General features: G+C 43.0%; 1 protein-coding gene across 2 annotated transcripts in view; it reads left to right on the forward strand.

Moving 5' to 3' along the window:
- LOC134435241 (doublecortin domain-containing protein 2) overlaps positions 1-19,780 on the forward strand; it is a 145,263-nt gene extending 125,483 nt beyond the window's left edge. Inside the window, exons 13-14 of one of the 2 annotated variants that reach the window (XM_063184117.1) lie at positions 19,446-19,499; positions 19,588-19,780. In XM_063184117.1, the coding sequence (XP_063040187.1) occupies positions 19,446-19,463 (18 nt within the window). In that variant the 3' untranslated portion in view covers positions 19,464-19,499; positions 19,588-19,780. The remainder of the gene's footprint in view (positions 1-19,445; positions 19,500-19,587) is intronic. The other variant, XM_063184116.1, reaches the window with a different exon arrangement.
- The last annotated feature ends 3,257 nt before the right edge of the window (positions 19,781-23,037 follow it).

Here is a 23,037-nt window from a genome sequence, read left to right on the forward strand (position 1 = left end):
CAATGTACAGGAGGACATTTTTTTTCCCTTCTAAGAGCATATGCATGAACCTGGCTGAGCAAGTTTTCAGTTGTTTTTCAGATGTCGCCATGACACTTCCAAACGACTCGGGCCATTTAGGGCTCGTTAATATTGATCCGGTCGTCTAATTAAAACATATTCTAAATTATGAAGCGCATCATGTGTTTGAACTAGAGTTTTATACATGTGTAAGTGGAATGTACTGTAGTGTCTGTGTAGTCATTTTGCAAGAGAACTCATGCTGCAGTACACTACCCTGCCTCTATGGATGGCTTCAATCATCTCATCACTCTCCAGAAGGGCCATACTGTACTTAGTGTTATCATTATCATCGCACTGACAGGCGGTGGACTGGGGGCAAAGAGTAATGCTTTCCATATGACCATCCTGGAGCTCTTACTGTCGTATAGTCATATGGCAATACTGTATGTTACAGTGAGTTACTAGGCTATCTCTGCAGCCATGGGCAACTTGGATTGAGAGCCTACACACCTGACAACCTGCTTCCAGATGTTTTAATTCATATCTACACCTGCTGTGAAGATGGTGATTTTGCTGATTGACTATTGTACCTGGTAGTGGAATGGGGCAAATTCGAATTCATATTGAAAGGAACTGGATATGTTGAATTGAAGAGTTTATTTGCAAAACAGTGTATCTCCATTTTTTGAAGGTTGGAAAATTGCCATTTTTGTATTGGGCATTCCATTGCATTGCATTGCAAAATGCATTTTATAGGGTGAGAAAGTATATTCTCAAAATATTTGAATGGCACGAATGCACACATAGGTGATAAGACTTCCTAGCATTCATTTTCAACAACAAAATGCAAAAGTCAAAAATGGTGGAAATGGTGGAATTGTAGCTTCTGGTGTCAGGTTGTTTATCACTATTAGTAAGTGACAAATAATAATAATAAAAACAACCTGCCCACCTGTGTCTGCTCATTTCCTGCTGCTGAGGCATATATGCTTGAACAGCTGACCAAGAACGAAACTGCTGATAGAACACAAACAGTAGAGGCAACATGTACGACTGAAGCAGAGATGTGTTAGATAACATTATCTAATTAGCTGTGACTAATTATAACAAATACCGGCCCGTGTTCAGTCTGAGCTCAATGTATCCTCCAGCATATTCTCTCTCCCCCCCTCTCTCTCTGTTTCTTCATATACTATGATCTATTCTACTCTCTCTCTCTCTCTCTCTCTCTCTCTCTCTCTCTCTCTCTCTCTCTCTCTCTCTCTCTCTCTCTCTCTCTCTCTCTCTCTCTCTCTCTCTCTCTCTCTCTCTCTCTTTTGCCCTCACTCACAGTCTCTCTGTGCTCTGCTCTCTCTTGCTCTGTCTCTGTCTCTCTCTCTCTCCCCCTCCAACTTTCCCTTGCTTTTCTTTGCATAAACAGTGCCTGCAGTCAGAATCCCTCCTGATCAAAGGGACAAATCTATCCAGGTTGCTGAGCTAGCCGGGTCTGCTGACAACTCTTGGCTCTTTGATCAGAAATACATCATCTTCAGCAGCCTAGGCTGCCTTTGTCTGGGCCAGGAAATGGGGGGTAGCGTGTGTGTGTGTGTGTGTGTGTGTGTGTGTGTGTGTGTGTGTGTGTGTGTGTGTGTGTGTGTGTGTGTGTGTGTGTGTGTGTGTGTGTGTGTGTGTGTGTGTGTGTGTGTGTGTGTGTGTGGGGAGTGATAGCTCCCACTTGGTTCCTCTCCTTGCCGCTCCTCATGTCAGGCAAGATGAAAGCTAGCCCAATTACAAGTGAAAATACCCACGCTAAAATCACCAAGCTCTGGGAAACATCCATATCCCTATATTATCTTGAAACCACAATATAGTGTCTATACTGTGCGTAATATGGACTTTGAGGGAAAAAAATGTTGGAAAAAAAATGTGTTGGCTGTTTTTTGTTTGTCTTCTGCAAAAAAAATTGGCCACGTGTTGATGTGCTTTTGTTTATCCGCACAAATTGAGTCCAATTCTGCGAGTTCGGACTCTTGGTGCCAGCCACAGCGCGTGGTTTATTAACCTGCGCTGGATTTCCAATATGGCACTTAGCTGGGCCGCATGGTGAGAGATGATTTTGTTTTTCTCTTTTTGTTGGGTTTTTGCTGGATAGCAGGAGAGAGTGGCAGTAAGTGGGCTGATGTTTTTTATTCTCTATCTCTTCAGCTATTCCACTCATGCCTAGTGTTTTTTTTTACCATGTGTTTCCTGAACAACCAACATCCAATTCATTCAGGCAGTGAATTTCCGCCTGTAGCATTTACATTTTAACTGCTTTTGAAAGATATATACTGTACGATGGCGCGAAATAATAAATGGGTCAACATTATCCACCTTCATCAGGGTGAATGTAAATATGTGGGTCCACCTTTACATCAGATACATTTAAATGCTCGCATCGCGCTGACAAATCTCCTCCGCAGGTCCATACTTGGTGATGTATGGGGATACATCATCCAGGTGTAATCTTTTAGATTGGCCACCACCATGTCAGAGCGCAACGGCGGCGCACGCTCTCCCTGTAAGTCAAATCTCTTTTCGAGCCCACCCCTACAATCTCCAACCAACCCCCCAGCCCCTTTTCAGAGGTGAAATTATACATCTCCTTAAATGCGAGCAGCACCAAGTGTTATTTAAGCATCAATGCTTTTCCCCACTATACTACACCCACCCCCCTCCCTCCCTCCCATTCTCTGTCTTTTGTGTGAAGCGTATCTGGTGTCTCGGCCCAGAGTCCACCTTGTCAGTCAGCGGGTTTCTTCCAGCAATTACACATCTGTCAAGTGTCACCTATCTCGCCTGCCCAAGCCGACAGGGTTACGCCGAGCCGAGCAGCCAGCCATTACGGTGGTCCAAATGGAACCCCCGGCATTGTTTAGAGAGAGCGAGAGAGAGAGAGAGAGAGAGAGAGAGAGAGAGAGAGCGCTGTGTAGAGAGCCGTGGGGAGAGAGAGAGAGGGGGAGAGAGAGAGAGAGAGAGAGAGAGAGAGAGAGAGAGAGAGAGAGAGAGAGAGAGAGAGAGAGAGAGAGAGAGAGATAGAAGAGGTACGGCATGGAAGAGTGCGCAAGGGCCCGACTCTTAAGTGTGACTGGGAAGAGAAGGCAGGTCAAGAAGAGTACTAGCACTTGTCTCTTCTCTTCTCTTCTCTTCTCTTCTCTTCTCTTCTCTTCTCTTCTCTCTCTCTCTCTCTCTCTCTCTCTCTCTCTCTCTCCCTCTCTCTCTCGCTCTTTATCTCTGTCTTTTTCTCTCACTCTACCTCACCCCTCATATTTTACACATGCAGATTGGCAGCACAGTGTTCTTTTTTTCTTCATTCATTCAGTCGTTTTTTTCTCTCTATCTGTCTTTTGCTCCCTGTGTGCAGCCGTGTGTGTGTGTGTGTGTGTGTGTGTGTGTGTGTGTGTGTGTGTGTGTGTGTGTGTGTGTGTGTGTGTGTGTGTGTGTGTGTGTCTCCCCTTCGTGCTGTTTAACTCGTTGCCCAGGGCACTGGCTTCTACATGCATGAGGCTGATTTGACCTGTCCCAAATCCATGAAGTGTGTTATGCAAAAAAAAAAATGAAATCAGACGGAATGGCAAATACACCGTGCCAGGGTTGCCAGATGAGGCTGATGATTTCCAGCCCAAAAATGCTCAAAACCCGCCTGGAAGCACTAAATCCCGCCCAATTCTATTGATTTCTATGGCCAAATATTGGGCGTTTTTTCTGCTAAATGCCATTTTTACCCGCAGCGGGCCATCCTAAGCGGCCCAATTGGGTGGGAAACCGCCCAATCTGGCAACACTGCATGCAACCAGGTCAATGTCTTTCCTCAGTTTTTTCCCCCTTTCTAAGCTTGGATGTGCATGGTGGATGTGCTGTGTTCAAAACCATGTATCTGAGGTGCAGCCGCACTTTCTTCTTAAAACCAGCCCCCCCACTGCTTTATTTCAATCCGAAAGCAGGAATCTATTCTTTTTGTTGTTTAATTCATCAAATATATGCCTGCTTTTTTGAAAATGTACCTCCTCCTCCATTTTTATTAAGTGTTAAAAGTGCAAAATGTTCTTTTTTGAGGGGGAGATGCTTTGTTGTATGCAAATGCATGTGAATGTGGATGAGTCAGAGATTCTACATTCCCTTTAGTATCATATATTACGCGACACACTTAACTCTTGGATATTCCTGGATGTAATATTTACACGCTTGCACACACGAACGCATGCACACATGTACACACACGCACGCACACAAGTACGTACACGCACACTCACACACGCATACACGCATGCTCATGCGCGCACACACAGCATATAGGCCTATACAGTTACAAAAATGAGTTGGAAAATAACACTTCTGGACGAATTACTTAAAATATAATTGGTTTTATTCTTATTTTTCAATTTATAATATTAGTCCCTGACAGACAGAGCTGGCCTCACTCACTGGCCCTTTTCTATCTGAACTCTGCAGTCGCTTGTCATATTGCCATTGTAGTGCTGTGTTGAGCTTTTAATATTGTATCACAGGTGCTACTCAGTGTTAAAAGCATGACGGTAAAGATTGAATCTGGGTCACTTTCCTGATAGCCGGGGCCCCATCACATTGCCAGATTCCTCTTGCCTTCAGAATGTCAGAAACATTGTCAAGTATTAATGAAGAAAATGTCCCCGGTGGCCTGATGTTTGTCAAATGAAATTACAGACGTCCAATCGAAAAAGGTGGGGATGAATCTTTCAGATCCCCTCTGGATGTATATGTGATGTGAGTATCGTATAGCTGTGTACCGAGAATAGACTCCCTGATGAAGAGTAGAGTTGGCTGGGCAGAAGAGAAGAGCTCCATGAGTTATTTTATTCATTTACACTGTTTCACTTATTTATTTATTTATTTCCCTTTTTCGCTCAGTGCCCTGTTGTGAAACTGTTGATTTTTTTTCTTTTTGCCTGCTTTAGGCAAGCTAATCAGACAATGATGCAAAACACTGGGTAATAATAAATGCACAAACGTACACACGCACGCATACACACACTTCTTTCTCTCTCTCTCTCTTTTTCCGCTGTCTGTCTGTCTCTCTATCACACTCACAGGCACTTACACACAAACACACACACACAAACACACACACACACACACACACACACACACATACACGCACACACACGCACACACACGCACACACACACACAAAACACTGTATTGACGCAATAATGAGCTTGCCACTCCTTGGCCCCCAGTAAAAGGAAGAGAAAGGCCCGGAGTGAAGAGAAAGCTGTGGTTTGTGGTTTTGAAGTGCATAAAAGCTTGCTTTTTGTGTTTCCTGATAAGACACACATTCTCGTGGCGAGAAAGAAAAAAAACACACACACACACACAAACACACACACAGCAGAGATAAGTTTGTGCTGGCGGACGCTTTCAGTATAATCGCTGGCAGGGGGAGCAAGTGTAAAAATACACTCCCAAACCCCTAATGTTATTAAAAAAGAAATCTCAAGGTTCCATTTTTGTTCTAAAACATGTCAATAACTCTTTTTTTTTCCCTCCTCGCTCTCCCCCACATCCTTTTCACTCACGCCTGTGTGAGCTCCCCAAACGGCTTTGTGCTGAAGCTTTTGTCCCCATGTTTTGATTTTCTCTCTCTCTCTCTCTCTCTCTCTCTCTCTCTCTCTCTCTCTCTCTCTCTCTCTCTCTCTCTCTCTCTCTCTCTCTCTCTCTCTCTCTCTCTCTCTCTCTCTCTCTCTCGCGTTGGGATGCAGACAAGTAGGGGAGAAAAAATATAATTCCCAGTCAATTAAACGTTATTGATAATACACAGAAGCAGCTTTGAGACGGTGCCAATGCAATCCACAGGCTCTTGCGTTCATTTATGGCAGGGATTTGGTCCGCCCTGGGACAGCACTGAAGGTGGATCTAGAGATTTTTTTTTCCTCCCTCCTTCTCTCTCTCTCTCTCTCTCCCTCTATTTATCTCTCTCTCTCTTTCTCTCTCTCTCTCTCTCTCTCTCCCTCTCTCCCCATCTCTCTCTCTCTGCATCTGTCTTTCACTGCATGCATCTCCCAGTGTCTTGCTGAGATTTAAATAAGCCTAAAGATTACTTGAGGGCCTTTGAATGCAAATGTGGTGGCGAGCGTATGGAGCACTGCCTGTAAAGCCCGGCCTTATCGTTTGCCATGCAGATTAGAACCTGTCTGGGACATGATATTGGCGGAGGGCCCCCCCCAGCCCAGCCTGGATGGACCCCCCCTTTCCCCACCATCAGTATTGGGCCAGAGGCCTGCCTCTCTCTCTCTCTCTCTCTCTCTCTCTCTCTGGCTATAGCTGGAGCCTGGCAAGAGGATCCACTATCTGTGTGTTAGTGTGTGTGCGTGTGTGTGTGGTTACTGTGTGTGTGTCCTTGTGTGTGTCTGTGTTTGTTTGAGCATGTGCCCAGTTATGTGTGAGCATGTGTCTGTGTGCGTGTGTCCCTTTGTGTTTGTGAATCAGTTTCTGTGTGTTTGTGTGTGTGTGTGTGTGTGTGTGTGTGTGTGTGTGTGTGTGTGTGTGTGTGTGTGTGTGTGTGTGTGTGTGTGTGTGTGTGTGTGTGTGTGTGTGTGTGTGTGTGTGTGTGTGTGTTTACATGTGTGTGTGTGTATGTGTTCGTATGTTTGTGCCTATGCCAAGGTCAGCCGGAGCTGTAATCGCTGCCAGAGGCAGCAGGTATCTGGAGGCATGCATCTGTGTGACGGCCTGCCCGCATGCCTCCCCGCCTGGCCGTTTGTGTGTGCGTGTGTGTGTGTGTTTGTGTGCGTGTGTGTGTGTGGTTGTTTGTTTGTTTGCTTTGTGTGCTTATGTGTGTGTGGATGACATTTTTTTGTGTTTGCACATGAATATGAAGATATGTGTGTGGCTTTGCACAAACACGTACTGAATGTGTGTGTGTGTGTGTGTGTGTGTGTGTGTGTGTGTGTTTATGTGTGTGTGTGTGTGTGTGTGTGTGTGTGTGTGTGTGAGTGTGAGTGTTTCTTATTGTGTGACACACGCACGCACGCACGCATGCATACACACACACACATACTCACACACACTCACACACAATCGCGCGCACACACACACACACACACACACACACACACACACACACACACACACACACACACACACACACACACACACACACACACACACACACACACACACACACACACAACCACAACCACACACACACACAACCACAGCCACACACGCACACCTAAGCCAGTACTATGCTTGCATTTAATCACCAAAGGCAAACATGGCTGGCCTTAGCCAGAGATGAAAATGGCCATCAATTACTGTAGGAAAACAACAAAAGAATAGGTGCCTCATCATAAGGTATAAAGCAAAAGCAGCCGTGTTTGGTGTTTGGTGTTTGTTAGCATCTCCCAGCTCTCTCTGCTGCAGCAGCAGATGTGTGTGAATGTGAATCAGCTTTGAAAAATTGGCTCTGATGACAATCCAAGGCCTCTAAGCGAGTGTGTAATAGTTCAAACATGAAAAAAAGCAGAGAGAGAGAGAGAGAGAGAGAGAGAGAGAGAGAGAGAGAGAGAGAGAGAGAGAGAGAGAGAGAGAGAGAGAGAGAGAGAGAGAGAGAGAGCAAAGTCTTGGCTCCGGGATGCTTTTATTATTTGACTGGCAGGCCTTCATGACTTAATGATTACAGTGGGCTGTTATGTGCATATCCCAGAGCCAGAGAGCCAGAGTAAAAAAGAGCTTTGACCCCGGCCGCGTGAGTCAATGAGTTGAACAGAGCCTCAAACCGAGACAGCTTTATCTTCATATTTTCGTTTGGTGTGTTGTTTTAAGGCAGCGCTATATCTGAAAATCTGCAGACAGACTCCATTTATCGCGGCGCAGCACACATCATCAATAACAAGTAGCCATAGGAACACTGTTTCTTTCAAGTTCAAGTTCAAGTTGGAGAGGTATACACTATACAGGTTATGAAATATCTATACCAGTGCTTCTCAACCTTTTTTGAAAAAACACCCCCTTGACCTCATCATAAGCCAGCCAATGCCCCCCTTAGTATTAAAAAATAAAATAGACTAATGCCCCCCAATGGCAACTGACAAGTCAAGTCAAGTCGGTTTTATTGTCAATCTCTTTACATGCGCTGGTCATACAAAGAATTGAAATTACGTTTCTTACTTTTCCCATGCAGACAGACATAGACTCTCTATACTCTAGGTGTGGACATAGACAATTAGACATAGACAGTATACATTCCACCTAGTACCTACAATACCCATACAGACATATAAAGTGCAAGATTGGGCAACAACAGACATACATAGAACATATATTAAGAGGTAGTGATGTGCATCCCAGTTAAGTCCTATTGTGGAAATTCTGATATGGTAGCATATGAATAATAATAAATATAAAATACGCAATTGTAATGTGCAGTATTTACAGCTAGTTGGTAGCTGTTTATTCAGTACAATCATTCAAGTAACAGGCATGAGGTAGCAGCAACTGTGTCAACATGTGTGTGTGTGTGTGTGTGTGTGTGTGTGTGTGTGTGTGTGTGTGTGTGTGTGTGTGTGTGTGTGTGTGTGTGTGTGTGTGTGTGTCTGAGTCTGTGTGTGTGTGTCTGTGTGTGTGTGTGTGTGTGTGTGTGTGTGTGTGTGCTTTTGAGTCAGCACAGTGTGTGTGTGTTTGTGTGTGTGTGTGTGTGTGTGTGTGTGTGTGTGTGTGTGTGTGTGCGCGCGTGTTTGTGTGTGTGTGTGTGTGTGTGTGTGTGAGTTAGTGCAAGTAGAATGTGCAGTCGCAATACAGTGTTGGGTTGGGGGCTATTAATTGTGTGTGTGTGTGTGTGTGTGTGTGTGTGTGTGTGTGTGTGTGTGTGTGAGTGTGTGTGTGTGTGTGTGTGAGTGTGTGTGTGTGTGCACGTGCGTGCGTGTATGTAACTGAGCATCCCCCTCATCTGTATCCCTCTCAACGGCCCCCGAGGAGTCCCTAACGCCCCCAGGGGGGCTGCAGAGCCCCCGATGAGAAACACTAATCTATACTATCCCATGTTCCCCCTCCTCCCGCTCTTAGAGGCCCAGTATGTGATTTTAGTGCCATAGTTTATTTTCAAAAATTGCTCATAAATTTGATCTTTTCATGAATATATTCTTATTACGGTAATAAACTAATATTTACTGGTCTGACTAAAGAACAGTAAGATTTCCAGCCAAATATGTCTATGACTGGTCTTTCAAAATGCCGGACATGGAGAAAATCCACCTTTTCATGTATGAGAAGTGTACATTTCCATAATGGATACCATCATGGAATTGATGAAAGATAAGATTTGTGAATGGGCAGCATAAACTGTGAAAATAATAAAGTTACTCTGCTCTAAATAAACTGCTAAATATTGCAAAATATTTAATTTTATTGATATTTAATTAAATATTTAATCTAAATATTGCACGCATACAGCACTCTACCTTTAAGGCGAGGCTTCAGCCTGTCCTCAGAGCCAAGAGGACAGACAAATCTTTCATGACAGAGGATATCCCCTTCAGACTTCCAACACATCTCAGCAGCTCTTTAGACGGTGGAAAAGAGGGGAGGGAGCGAAGGAGTGAAGAAAGGAGGGAGGGAGAGAGAGAGGGAGAGATGAAGGGAGGGAGTGGAGAAAAGAAAAAAAGGATGTGATCACAGATCGTCAGATTCAGGTCAAAGTCACGACCTCTGGAAAGCTTTAGAGATGGAGAGGCAGAACTTGGCAGCGTTTCTTGCCCTGAGTTTCGCCTCCTCCATCCCTCCTTTCCTCTCCCTCTCCTCCTCCTGTCACCCAGCCCCCGCCTTCTCTCTCCCTCCCTCCCCTCTCCTCCCCTGGGGTAAGGATGCCGCACCTACTTTGGACCCTGTCTTCTGTCACCTTTACCTCACAGATGCTTGATGTGGTGGAGGGGTTAGGACACGGAAAGCCCTTTGAGACATAACAGATGTCACACGCCTCTTGGACTGTGTAGAGAGAGAGGGGGACTGGCACGCTGTCATTTGCGCTTCTGTGACATCCAGCGCGACGCGTCCAAGCTGAAAGACGGAATAACTCAGACTTACTGTACTTCGTGTCTGCCCCGTGACTGTCTGTAGGAATATGAATAAATATATATTCCAAATGTGTTTTGATGGTGTCGTATTATTTTATACACGGAATATTGTAGTTGGAAGTGTGCCAGTGCTTGCAGTCTCAACATTGCACGGGCTGTGCAGTAACAACCCAGATTTTTATATGTTTAATTTATGTTTTAAATAAGTTTTGGCTCTTAAAGCATTTGACCTCCTCTGCTAATGACCATGACATGCTGGAGATATCTCCCCCATCACGAAAATGTAATGGATTTCATAAATAGTGTAGGAGTTCTTCCATAGAGATATGCTGTTATTTCAGGGAGGCTCCATGGTTAAGGAGAGGGCGTTTGAGCTACAGCAGACGTTGCGCTCCGGGCCGCTAACATCTTTAGCTGGGCCTGGGACAAAACCATCCAGAAATGCCCAGTTCTGAGGTCCCAATTCTGGGGCCCTCTTTCCCTGGGCCCAGGAAAACTGACCCCTTTGTCCCTCCTGTTGGCTGTCCCTGCTTGCAGTATCTCTTGATGGGGTGGTGTGGAGAAGCCTAGTGGTGTCTGTACAGTAAGTGTGTCTGAAGCGGAGGAAGGGGAAAGGCATGGCTAGACTCAAAGCAGCAGGGACCACACAGACAGACACTCGCTGGCGAATCAACGTATTAAAATTCCAGACCGTTAACAGCAGTTTAATGCCTGCCTGCTTCTCTTGCTCACTGCGGAGTTCCTCTCTCTGTCTCTGTCTCTGTCTCTGTCTCTGTCTCTCTCTCTGTCTGTCTCTCTCTCTCCCTCTTTCCCTCCCTCCCTCTCTCTCTCTCTCTCTCTCTCGCTCGCTCTACCTCCCAGGCCCTCTGTCTCCCTGGTGCTTTCCTGCTTGTGCCTTGTGGACTTCACATCTAACACGACTGTGTGAGATGAAGATGCGTGATGCGTTCGCCGTGGGTGGCTGGGTGTCGGGGCTGTGCATGGCGCGGGAGCAGGGCTCTCACAGGAAGCGCGTGTGTCTTGACTAAGCATTCCTGGTGGGGAGGGTGCTGCGGGCGGGCAGCTGACGGGGCTAGAGCACCTGCCTTTGATGTGCCACCACCAATGTGGCTGCTAGAGTAATGTTAGCGGTGTTAATTTAAAGGGCTATGCCACTATTTTGGGGCTTAATACAGTTAAAATTGTTGGCTGGGGTTTATAAAGGTGGTAGAGTGTCTTATTATATCCCCGAAACGCGGAGCGTCAGGGATGTAATGGTTTTGCGTGCACCGCGTCCGCCGCCGCGTCCGCGTCCGCCGCGTAAGGTCTTTCGTGTTAACGCGATAACTTTTGAACGGATGTTTGGATTTGTCCCAGATTTGGTGTGTGAATGCTCTAGGGCAGGTTCATGAACTGATTCGAGTTTGGAGGTCAACAATTTCAAGATGGCTGAATTCAAGATGGCCGAATTTTTGTTTGGCCCATTACTTCTGACCGGGTGGATGGATTTGTCCCAGATTTGGTGTGTGAATGCTCTAGGGTGGGTTCATGAACTGATTAGAGTTTGGAGGTTAACACTTTCAAGATGGCCGAATTCAAGATGGCCGAATTTTTGTTTGGTCCATAACTTCTGACCGGGTGGGTGGATTTGTCCCAGATTTGGTGTGTGAATGTTCTAGGGTAGGTTCATGAACTAATTCGAGTTTGGAGGTCAACAATATCAAGATGGCCGAATTCAAGATGGCCGAATTTTTGTTTAGCCCATTACTTCTGACCGGGTGGATGGATTTGTCCCAGATTTGGTGTGTGAATGCTCTAGGGTGGGTTCATGAGCTGATTACAGTTTGGAGGTTAACACTTTCAAGATGGCCGAATTCAAGATGGCCGAATGTTTGTTTGGTCCATAACTTCTGACCGGGTGGATGGATTTGTCCCAGATTTGGTGTGTGAATGTTCTAGGGTAGGTTCATGAACTGATTCGAGTTTGGAGGTCAACAATTTCAAGATGGCCGAATTCAAGATGGCCGAATTTTTGTTTGGCCCATTACTTCTGACCGGGTGGATGGATTTGTCCCAGATTTGGTGTGTGAATGCTCTAGGGTGGGTTCATGAACTGATTACAGTTTTGAGGTTAACACTTTCAAGATGGCCGAATTCAAGATGGCCGAATATTTGTTTGGTCCATAACTTCTGACCGGGTGGATGGATTTGTCCCAGATTTGGTGTGTGAATGTTCTAGGGTAGGTTCATGAGCTGATTCGAGTTTGGAGGTCAACAATTTCAAGATGGCCGAATTCAAGATGGCCGAATTTTTGTTTGGCCCATTACTTCTGACCGGGTGGATGGATTTGTCCCAGATTTGGTGTGTGAATGCTGCAGGGTAGGTTCATGAACTGATTCGAGTTTGGAGGTCAACACTTTCAAAATGGTGGAATTTTTATTTGGCCCATAACTTCTGACTGGGTGGATTGATTTGCCCGGTAACTCCTTAATTTAATGGTTCACCATTTCAGTGAATCTACCATATCAGGTAGGCCTACAGTGTAATAACCAGTGCAACAATATTTAATACCATGTAATACTAGTGTAATACCAGTGTAAAAAATAGGCAATACCAGGTACAGTGTAATAACCAGTGTAACAATATGTAATACCATGTAATACAAGTGTAATACCAGTGTACAAATATGCAATACCATGTAATACCACTTACACACAAATAGCCTACATGATATAAGTACAAAATTGGTACATGGTGTCACACTGGTATGATGTGGTATTAAATATTGTTACACTGGTTATTACACTGTACCTAATGTGGTATATCCACTGTAATAGTGAACCATTAAAACAGTGTTACCATTTGCCCCATTTTTCCCTTCATTTTCACAATAGTCATTTGGTTTTAAGCCTCTGCACGTCATTCATCTATGTATAGATATTAAATATATTTTTTTTATATTTTGTATTTATCATAAACGTTCATGAAAAGGTGGACGGGAGTGGTAGGAATGATTGGGGACTGGAAGCGCCGCGTTTCGGGGATATACCTTAACACTAGAACTACCAGGATTTTTCTGCCTACCTAGAAGTACCAGAGAGGGGTCATTTGACCCGGTGGCTTTTACCTAATACACTAATCACTCATTTTGTTATGGTAATGAGGCTGTTAGGGGCCGTGTGTGGGGTGAGGGGTGAGGGGGTCACACCTTACAGTGCTAACAGCCAAGACAAACAGGGACAGACAGCTTCTTCCCAAGGGCTGCCAGCCTCCAAAATCACCACAGGTAAATAGCAACTTGCATGAAGATATCAGCAATAAAGACAGATAGCACAGTTTGGCGGACAGTTTGTTACCGTTTTTTTCTCCATTGGTTTGGCTCATTTCTTGAAACTGAGATGTCATTCTCAAAACATGGACAAATCCCAAAACTAATTTGCAGTTCCTCACAACAGAATGGCATTTATCATTGCTTTCATCAAATTTCAAATGCTTTTGTACATGTCTCAATCATTTAGTACATCCTTGCAAATGGCTATGTACAAGTATCCTACAGTTAACACAATCAGCTTACATTTAGTAGAATTTTCAACTGAATGTACCTTGCTGATCTATCCCAATTGGTTGATCCTGAAAACACGTCAGCACATTTTCTTCATATAAGTCATCAATGAACGAGCGTGTGAATGTCCCATGTGATCATGACGAATCATATGACTGCAACCAGATAATGGTTGAATTACAGTTTTTCTCGATTGTTTTGGTTAATTTCTTGAAACTGAGATGACATTCCTATAACCATTGGGTCATTTGGCCAAACATTCTTACACTTCTGCACAACAGTTCAGATAACTAGCAAAATGTCATATACCTCCCAAAACACCTCATTCTTGCATCAGCACTAAACCGTCTGACATATAAATAGTCAGTACCATCAAAATGGCATAGATCCTTCTCAATTGCTTTGGCTCATTTGCATTCATTTAGTCCTTCTGTCAAAATAAACTGGATGGTTCAGCATAACTACATGGATCCTCATCACTCGCTCATATCACCACAAAAACAGTTTACCCATGTGTCAAAACTAAATTTCTTCCCCACATATATCATCAGTACCCTCAAAATACATTGTCCCTTTGCCATTGTGTAAGCACTGCCAGTCAAAATGGTTAGGTGTTTTATCTACGTTCAGCTAACAGATTTCGACTATGTGTAAAAATGAAAAAGTGAGTGAAACTATTGAAGTTTGACAACACAGATAATTTACCAAGGACATTTATCAGTAACTTTCTTTACTGTAAATTCATATACAGAAAGTAATGCCCATATATCACAGGTTTCTCATGGGTTTGGCTCATTTCTCAAAACAGAGATAACATGGACAAATGCCAAAGCAACTAGCAACTGTTCAAAACAGAATGTCGTTTGAAAAAATGTCATGAAATTAGCCAAATAACATGGAAACTGTAGTATACACGGTTGTAAAATTATTTTCTACTAACTAGTAAAGTTACAATACCATCTGACCTGTTGAACACTGTCATGAATTTACGTAATGAAATTCTTAAAATATGATGTCCTTTACAGTTTTGGGAACTGCGTAGACCACTTTGCATATGATGACTTACACAATGAAATAATGCTGACATGTTTTGGAGAGGGCAACCATTAGACTGAGAATTGTCTAATTCGTTTAGATAAGCAAGGTGAATTTATTTGGAAAATGTGCTGAATGTATGCTGAATGTGTCAACTGAAGGGTATTTGGACATATCCATCTGCAGAGATGTACTAAACATTTGAGACATGTACAAAGCATTTGATATCTGATGAAAGCAATGAAAAATGCCATTCTGTTTTGGGAAATTGCAAGTTGGTTTGGGGATTTGTCCGTGTTGTTTTGAGAATGTCATCTCAGTTTCGAGAAATTAGCCAAACCAATCGAGAAAAACTGTAACGTGTGAATCTCCCATGCCATGTGACCATAACGACTCATGTGAATACAACCTGGCAATTGTTAGATGGATAAATACCAGTGCATGTGGACTACTGCTTCATTTCCCTCAAGAATTTTGTGGTGAAAGAAGCTCCTCTCCAAGGAACGAAGATGCAGAGATACAGCACTCAACAGGCATTGGAAATGATCCACGCACACACGCACACACACACGCACTCTGTGTCTCAAGTGACGGCTGTGAGCTGCTAACAGCCACATTTCCACAACAAAAGGAGTGTCCGCAGGGGGTCCAAAGGGTCAAATGACCCCCTTGTGGGGCTTTTAGGTAAAAAGGTCAATTGACCCCTCCGTGGTAGTTCTAGTGTTAAGCAGTCGAAGGCGACTGCACAGGCAGTCTAGTTTTTCATGTTAACCCTATCGCGCCGGACGCATCATATTTGATGCATCAAATTCAAAGCCCTCTCCACACTGACACAAAAAATAGATCTCAAAAACATCCTGCGTGTCATTTCCATACGTCCTGCAGTAGATGGAAACCGCCACAAGAGAGCAGCGGCCAACAACAAGTTGATCACAGCTCGGCGAAAAATGTAAAAATGGAGTAGAAGCGGTTTCCCAGACCGACGCTGAGATATCGTCAAATTGCAAAAGGTTAGTGTACAAATTTCCGAAATATAACTCTACATCCTTTAATTTGAACACTTGCTTTGTGCAATTAATCAAGGAAGAGTTTATATTTTTACACCGTGTTGCAGAGAGATCGTGCTAAAACTGATGAAACAAATAAGCACCATCCGGCGGTGGCAGGAAGTCAGCCATCAATGCATTTTCTCCATAGGGAATCTTACAAAGCATACCACGACGATCGTTTAACAAAACACACAGGTTGTTTTACTTCAAGACAAAGATATTGCCTTAAGAAACAGGTTTTACTTGCAATTTTGAAAATTTAATGCAAAATGTTGAAATTATGATCTCGTAAAAAATGCATTGAAGTGAATAGGGAAATGGTCCAATTGTAGTAATTGACCCATATATTCAAATTACACATCAAAAATGAATAATGATCTATATTACACTCATAAATAGGTTGTTAAGCATTCGATCAGCTATGTTTTTACATAGATTTTAAAAAATTACCCAACCAGGCTGTGGGAAATGTAAAATATGGTCCTGCTAAAACAAGGATAGGCTTAAAAAAATGGCAGGATGTCACTAAATATTTAAAGATAACCCTCAAATTAAATTGTCTGACAACTTTTTTAAATTAAAAAAAAAATGTAAATGCATTAAAAGTCATTTTTCAATGGTCATGAAATTGGAATTTTCATTCCTTTAAAGCCTGATGCATCATATATGATGCATTAAATATCTCAGTGACCTTAACAAAATTTTGAATATTTTTTTTTTACATTTCTTATAAGGGACCAATATTGAAGCAAATTCCAAAAAATTAGAATTTTCTCTCATTGCTTTCATGGTTCAGGTTTCACAGGGATAAGCGTTGTCTTGTACAATGCTACACGGATCCATTGACTTTCACTAGCTTAGCGACATGCTCCCTCTTTTAACTTTTCTTAAAGCAAGACAACTAAAATAAGACACTTTACCACCTATATAAACCTTGGCCAACGATTTTAACTGTATTAAGCCCCAAAATAGTGGCATACTCCTTTAAAGGTGCATGTGTAAGATTGTGATCAGAGTAGGTATTGCAACTATGCTGCTCATTGAAACTGTGCTGCCTATTGCCAAATGTGATCTCTTCATGTATATTAATGAATAATAAACCAATATTTATTGTACGACCAAAGGACAGTAAATTATAGCCATGGAGAAGATGCCCCTTTTCATGTATGTAAAATGCAATTTTTCCAGTCATAATGAATAGGCTACTTGGAATTTAACGGTGGTGGTAAGTATTTGTTAAATAGGTAACATTTGTGAATGGGCAGCATGAACTCTGGAAATTAACTACTACAAATATTACACAGAGCACCTTTAAAACTGAAAGACTAAGACTAACACAATGAGTGTTCAATTTATTATCATTTTTTAATGTAACTCCATTGATATTGCTTGAAATCTGAAACATATTCCTCCTTCTGGTTTTCTGACAAATTGCACCCTGGACGTATGTTGATGTGCCACAAGTGATATGGCTGTTATTGCCTAACTGCATATTTTCCAGTGTTAATTTCACACTGAGAGAGTAAGGTCAAACGTGTTGAATTAACACTGGAAAATGCACTGTGTGGAAAGTGTAGAGGAGAGACTTGGAGGGAGACAGGGCTTCTTCATTACAAGAGGATGGTGGGTAGCTGGGTATAGCAGCACAGCAGAGAGCGCTGAGGCTGACTGACGTCTGTCCATCACTCATGCCGGATTCCTTTTTTGATTGATTTGAGGAAAGAGGTTGATGAATCTCCCTTGTCCCCATGTAGCAGTGAGTGAAGGATGTTAAGAGGAGACACGTCAGAAGCATACACATCATATTCACCAGTGTGAAGTATTGTTAGATGACTGTCAGAAGGGATTTTATTGTGAACATGAAACTAATGGAGGTTAAATACACTCTTAAACATTAAGATTGTGGTCATTGATACTTTGCTGCCTATTGCCAATTTTGATCTTTTCATGAATATTAATAAATAATAAACCAATATTTACAAGTATGACCAATGGTTTTGCAGGTAAAAATGCCTATATCTGGAAATTCAAAATGGTGGACCATGGAGAAAATCCCCCTTTTCATGTATATAAAATGCAATTTCCCAGTCATAATGAAGAATTAGAATTTATTGATGGTGGTTAAAAGTATATGTTAAAAAGGTAACATTTGTGAATAGAAAGCGTGTATTCTGGACATGAACTACTAAAAATATTACACAGTGCACCTTTAAGAGTACTCTGGGACTAAACACACTCTAGATGTTACATGTTAAATGAAGACTAGACTGCATTTTTACTGTGTAGGTTCAGCCTGAGACAGATACACAGTAAAGTGGGAAGGGGAAGAATGGGGAATACAAATCAAGTCAAGTCAAGTCAGCTTTTATTGTCAGTTTCTTAATATGCACCGGTCATACAATGAAATTGAAATGTTTCTCTGTCTATACAAGATGGGAAGGAAAACAAGAATCCAAATCAAGCCACCACATACATAGCCACTTCATGAAGCATCAGCACAAGACATCGTTTATGACAGCAGAATCATATTATCGTTATAAAGGGCAACAAAGCTGAGGCATTTTTCTGCGATGATGGCATTCATTTGTGCACTCAGCAAAGGAGCTGTGGTGCATGTTGAGAAGCACGTGAGGTTCATCAAAACAGACAGGCCAACAATTTTGCGCAATTCCTCACACTTAAGGAAATGGAAAAATATAACAAAACTCTAAAGTAAAATATGATTTACTCAATGTGGTTTAAAACAACATAAAATTATAGTGGGAATGGATAACTTGTGCATAGAGGGCCTCCGCAACTGTACCAGGTGGAATGAGTGTAGCAGGCATGAGACGGAGGGCATGGAAATAGCTTAGAGCAGGAAGCAAAGAGAGAAAGAGAGAGAGAGAGAGAGAGAGAGAGAGAGAGAGAGAGAGAGAGAAAAGTGAGTGCAGAGCTAAGTCTGTATGTAATTATGGGGTTATGGTGTTTAAAATGATGTTAGGCTATGGAAAGTTCATTCAAAATTTTCTTTTATGCATAATTCCCACCTGTGGAATGTGGTTAGAATTCGACCTCCACTCCTCTCGGATAGGATATTGTTTTGGGGGCATATTTGGGGATGGGTGATAATAGCTACTCCACACACCTGTTTTCCACATGCAATAAAAAAAAAAATAATCAGAGTTGCGTTTTAGAAGAGGTGACAGTTTCTCCACCTTACATACCTACACATGATCACTGCTGAATGAATGGAGGTACAAACGAAAAGTAATTTCGAGAAATAGGCATCCATATATGTGTTTGTGAAGTTGCAGTGAAAGTTGAATTTGCCAGGCTTGCACACAGCAGCTACACTACACGCGTGTTCCCAGCCAGGCAGATCTAATTTAACTTTCTTCATTCAATATAGGGGTGGGTGTTGCCACTGAAATATAGTTTGTGGAATTCCGACACTGTTTTTGTGTGACTTTGATTTGTGTGTGTGTGTGACTTTATGTGACTTTATTTGTGTGTGTGTGTGTGTGTGTGTGTGTGTGTGTGTGTGTGTGTGTGTGTGTGTGTGTGTGTGTGTGCCTACGTGTGTGTGTGTCTGTGTGTGCCTACGTGTGTGTGTGCGTGTGTGTATGTGTGCCTATGTGTGTGCCTATGTGTGTGTGTGTGCGTGTGTGTGTGTGTGTGTGTGTGTGTGTGTGTGTGTGTGTGTGTGTGTGTGTGTGTGTGTGTGTGTGTGTGTGTGTGTGTGTGTGTGTGTGTGCACATTTTTGCAGGGCTCTCAACCTCAATGACACCAACTCCTTGGAAATCAGCAAGTCAAGAGCAAGGTAAAAAAAAAGATATTCGCAATTTTTTTTTCTTGCGCTGGAGTGATTTTTGTTGTGATGACTCATGATTGAATTCCACTTCACACAGGGGTCCCTGGCAGGCTGACAAAATGTACTTTAAATTAGTTTACTGAAGGCATCATGCTGGATACCTGATAGGCATCATCGAGACTGATGTAGGAACCCGGTGGAGGGGATGCCGGGGAAGTAAATGATGTTTTCATGGCCTGACTGAGAGAGAGAGAGAGAGAGAGAGAGAGAGAGAGAGAGAGAGAGAGAGAGAGAGAGAGAGAGAGAGAGAGAGAGAGAGAGAGAGAGAAGGAGAGAAGGAGAGACAAGGCTGATAGCTTCACTCTATGACGGCTTCAGAGAGCACTTGAGAGGTCAGGTCTGTACTGTACCGTCCAGCTATAGACAACCAGGTGCACATATGTCAAGTCTGGACGGACGCCAGAGTCGTTTAACTCCCATTACCTGTGATCTATTACACTGTAAACACTAATGGCATGAAGGACACGGTGGATAAGCAAATAAATGATCTGTTGAATAAAACAATAGTGGTTAATTCGTGTCTTAATTCATTCAGATGGTGTCTTAATGTTTTTAATCATGTAGGGAAAAGAGCAAAATCCCCGCAATGTTATACACAAGTAGGCCTACATTACATACAATAATAACACTGGTTATTGGTGGTTTCTTTGCTTTTAATCCGTAGGGAAAAAAACAAAAAAACAAACACATACACACACACGTTTTACACATGTGTACCGTACATTACACATAACAATAACCTTAAAATGAAAGTTAACAGCTAACTTTATTAAAGTGGAAATGAAGCACTGACAACTATTATCATTTTTTGGCGGCTTATTTATTTTCATAAACGAATGGATGTTCGTTGAACTGCACTTTTAAGTAGTTTTGCTGAAAAATGACATGTTATTACCGAGTTTCGCCACAAGGGCGCAGCCATGTTCGCCGCCTACGTAACGCGAATGGTAGAACTTGGTGGCTAATGTAGCCTTCCATTCACTTAACGTTAGCGTGTGCTAACTACAGCGCTAACTGACTCTAATCGTGGCAGTAAAATTGAAGAAGGACGAGTGGTTCATTTTACATTGTCCCTGGGTTTTCTATGTTATATACCTACTATCAGATGAAAGAGAAATGACAAGTGTCATTATCACTTTGTGTCAAAAAGCCTTTGCTACGAGCATGGTGGGATAGCAGCCATCCACCCATTGCATCCACCATAGGACAGGAGTCAGGACTGGGGCTGCTCGATCTCATAGGTTTGTAGTGATAGACCATCACCAATAACGTCTTTTTCCTGCATTGTTGGACGCTAATCTGAAAGCCCATGTCTTTAAGTTGGATATGTGGTTCAATTCAGTAATAGAAAATAACTTGCAAAATTGGCGGAAGTTTGGAAAGCTTTGTGAAGGGAAGGGACGCAGCCTGTGTGTGTGGCTATCCCATCCCCTCTCTCGTCTCGCTCTCGGAGTTGGAGGAGCTTTGGGGATTTGAAGTTGATGACACGGGAAATGACACGTTAAACTATCATGGCCTACATTAAGTTATGGCATGCTTAAAGTAGCTGCATCTATTGTAGTAAACTATTATGTTATTGAAGTCGCGGATGCATCCTCAAACTGGCTGGAATAGCGTTGTTGCCTTGGATTATTGTTGACTGGATAACACCGGTAAACGTGGGCACGGAGATGTCAAAGTAGCCTAATTCAGGTGCTTGGAAAATGTTGGCGAAATCATCGGAAGATCAAGGTAGGGAACTGCAACATTGCACGACATCACACGATTATGAATAGTGATCATGTTGGCTCATACCAAAATTTGTTAGCGACTTGTCACTTTAGCAAAAAAAGCTGCTTGTTTACCTGTGGTTCATGTGATGGGATGTCTTGTCTGCCTTCATGCCTCATATTTGTTCTGTCCCACCCAAACACGTATTCTTGCTTCATTTGGGTTAAGCAAATAAGCTCATAATCAGCCACGCAAGTCCCAAATGTTTAATTCACTACTATCATGTAACAGTATTAGGAATAGGACACTACCATTCGTGTGACGTCACCCGCTGTTGGCTGGAAACGTTAACAGAAACGTTACGTGTTTGTGCTTTATTTTTTTTTATTAACGGCTTAAATTTCAGACTTCAAAAAATATATATATTTGCTGGCTTATCTTACTGGTGTTATAGACCCCTATATTAGGTCACTGCTTCATTTCCACTTTAAGGAGGTATTTGAATGTCATAAAGACTCCATCTGCTTCCACAGGTCCATCTGGACACCACACACATTTCTTCTTTCTTTCTTAAAGATGTTTTATGCCAAAATAAATAAATAAATCACACCCCCCAGACTCCAGATTCAATTACCATCCTTCCTGAACAGATCAACCGCACCACGACCAGGTAGCAGGGCTGGACTGGGGGAGAAATAGGGCCCGGGCACTTATGGCTTAAAGCCGACCCCCCCCCCCTCATAATTAGAAGAACTGACTCACCGGTGGGCCCCATACCCTCGTGGGCCCCTATTGTCGGAAATGTATATATATATATATATAAATTATAACAAATATTTTAAAAATATATATTTTGTACATTTCTGTAAACAGGGGTCCACGAGGGTGCAGGGCCCACCGGGAAATGCCCGCTATGCCAGATGGCCAGTCCAGCCCTGTCAGGTAGTATAAGTACATCGGACAGGTGGAGGCGGAGAGGGAGCCACTCACCCCCCTGACCTCCAAAGGCCGCTGTCCTGCTGTCTCTCTTTAGCCGGCCTATTAAGCTCAGATGCTTTGCTTTGCTTTACTGTACAGAAAAAAACACACACAGACTCACACACACACAGTGGCCCTCACTCTCGGAGGAGCGTGTGCATAGGAATAAATGAATAAACAAACAAATATCACGCTGTGACCAAACAAGAAACAAACAGAAGCGAACTGGGGTGAAAAAAATAAATAAATGAGGAAAAAACCCCACACACACAGTCACACTGCGATTGAGACCTCTATGCTTCCCAGATTGGCTCAAAAAAAGAGAAGTATATATATATATATATAGCCACGTCACATCAGAGGGAGGCCTCTCTGTTGGTTGTCGCTGCAGACATCTAATCTGGGCTGCGCTTTGAGGTCGTCAGCGGTGGGCCTTGGCAATCTCAGGCTGCATCAGCCCCTATGTAGATGACATCACCCGCGCCGCAACGCGCCGTCCCGCATGCAGCACGGCCTGTAGCTATAGCAGTCAGCATGTGTGCAGAGCAGTGGGCAACAGCACACATGAGTGCAATTACTACACAGCCATGGGGAGAAGCAACAGTGGCTTCTTAAGAGAGAGAGAGAGAGAGAGAGAGAGAGAGAGAGAGAGAGAGAGAGAGAGAGAGAGAGAGAAACCCCTTAGCTTTCATTACGCTGGAGCTGTACTGTAAGGTAGCACTTAAATATAAATACGTTGCATGAGATGCAAAGTGAGATTGGCTACATTAAGGCTAAATATGCTAATAACAATCTTTGA

This window comes from Engraulis encrasicolus, chromosome 19 (assembly GCF_034702125.1).
Source record: "Engraulis encrasicolus isolate BLACKSEA-1 chromosome 19, IST_EnEncr_1.0, whole genome shotgun sequence".
In the NCBI taxonomy this organism is placed as follows: domain Eukaryota; kingdom Metazoa; phylum Chordata; class Actinopteri; order Clupeiformes; family Engraulidae; genus Engraulis; species Engraulis encrasicolus.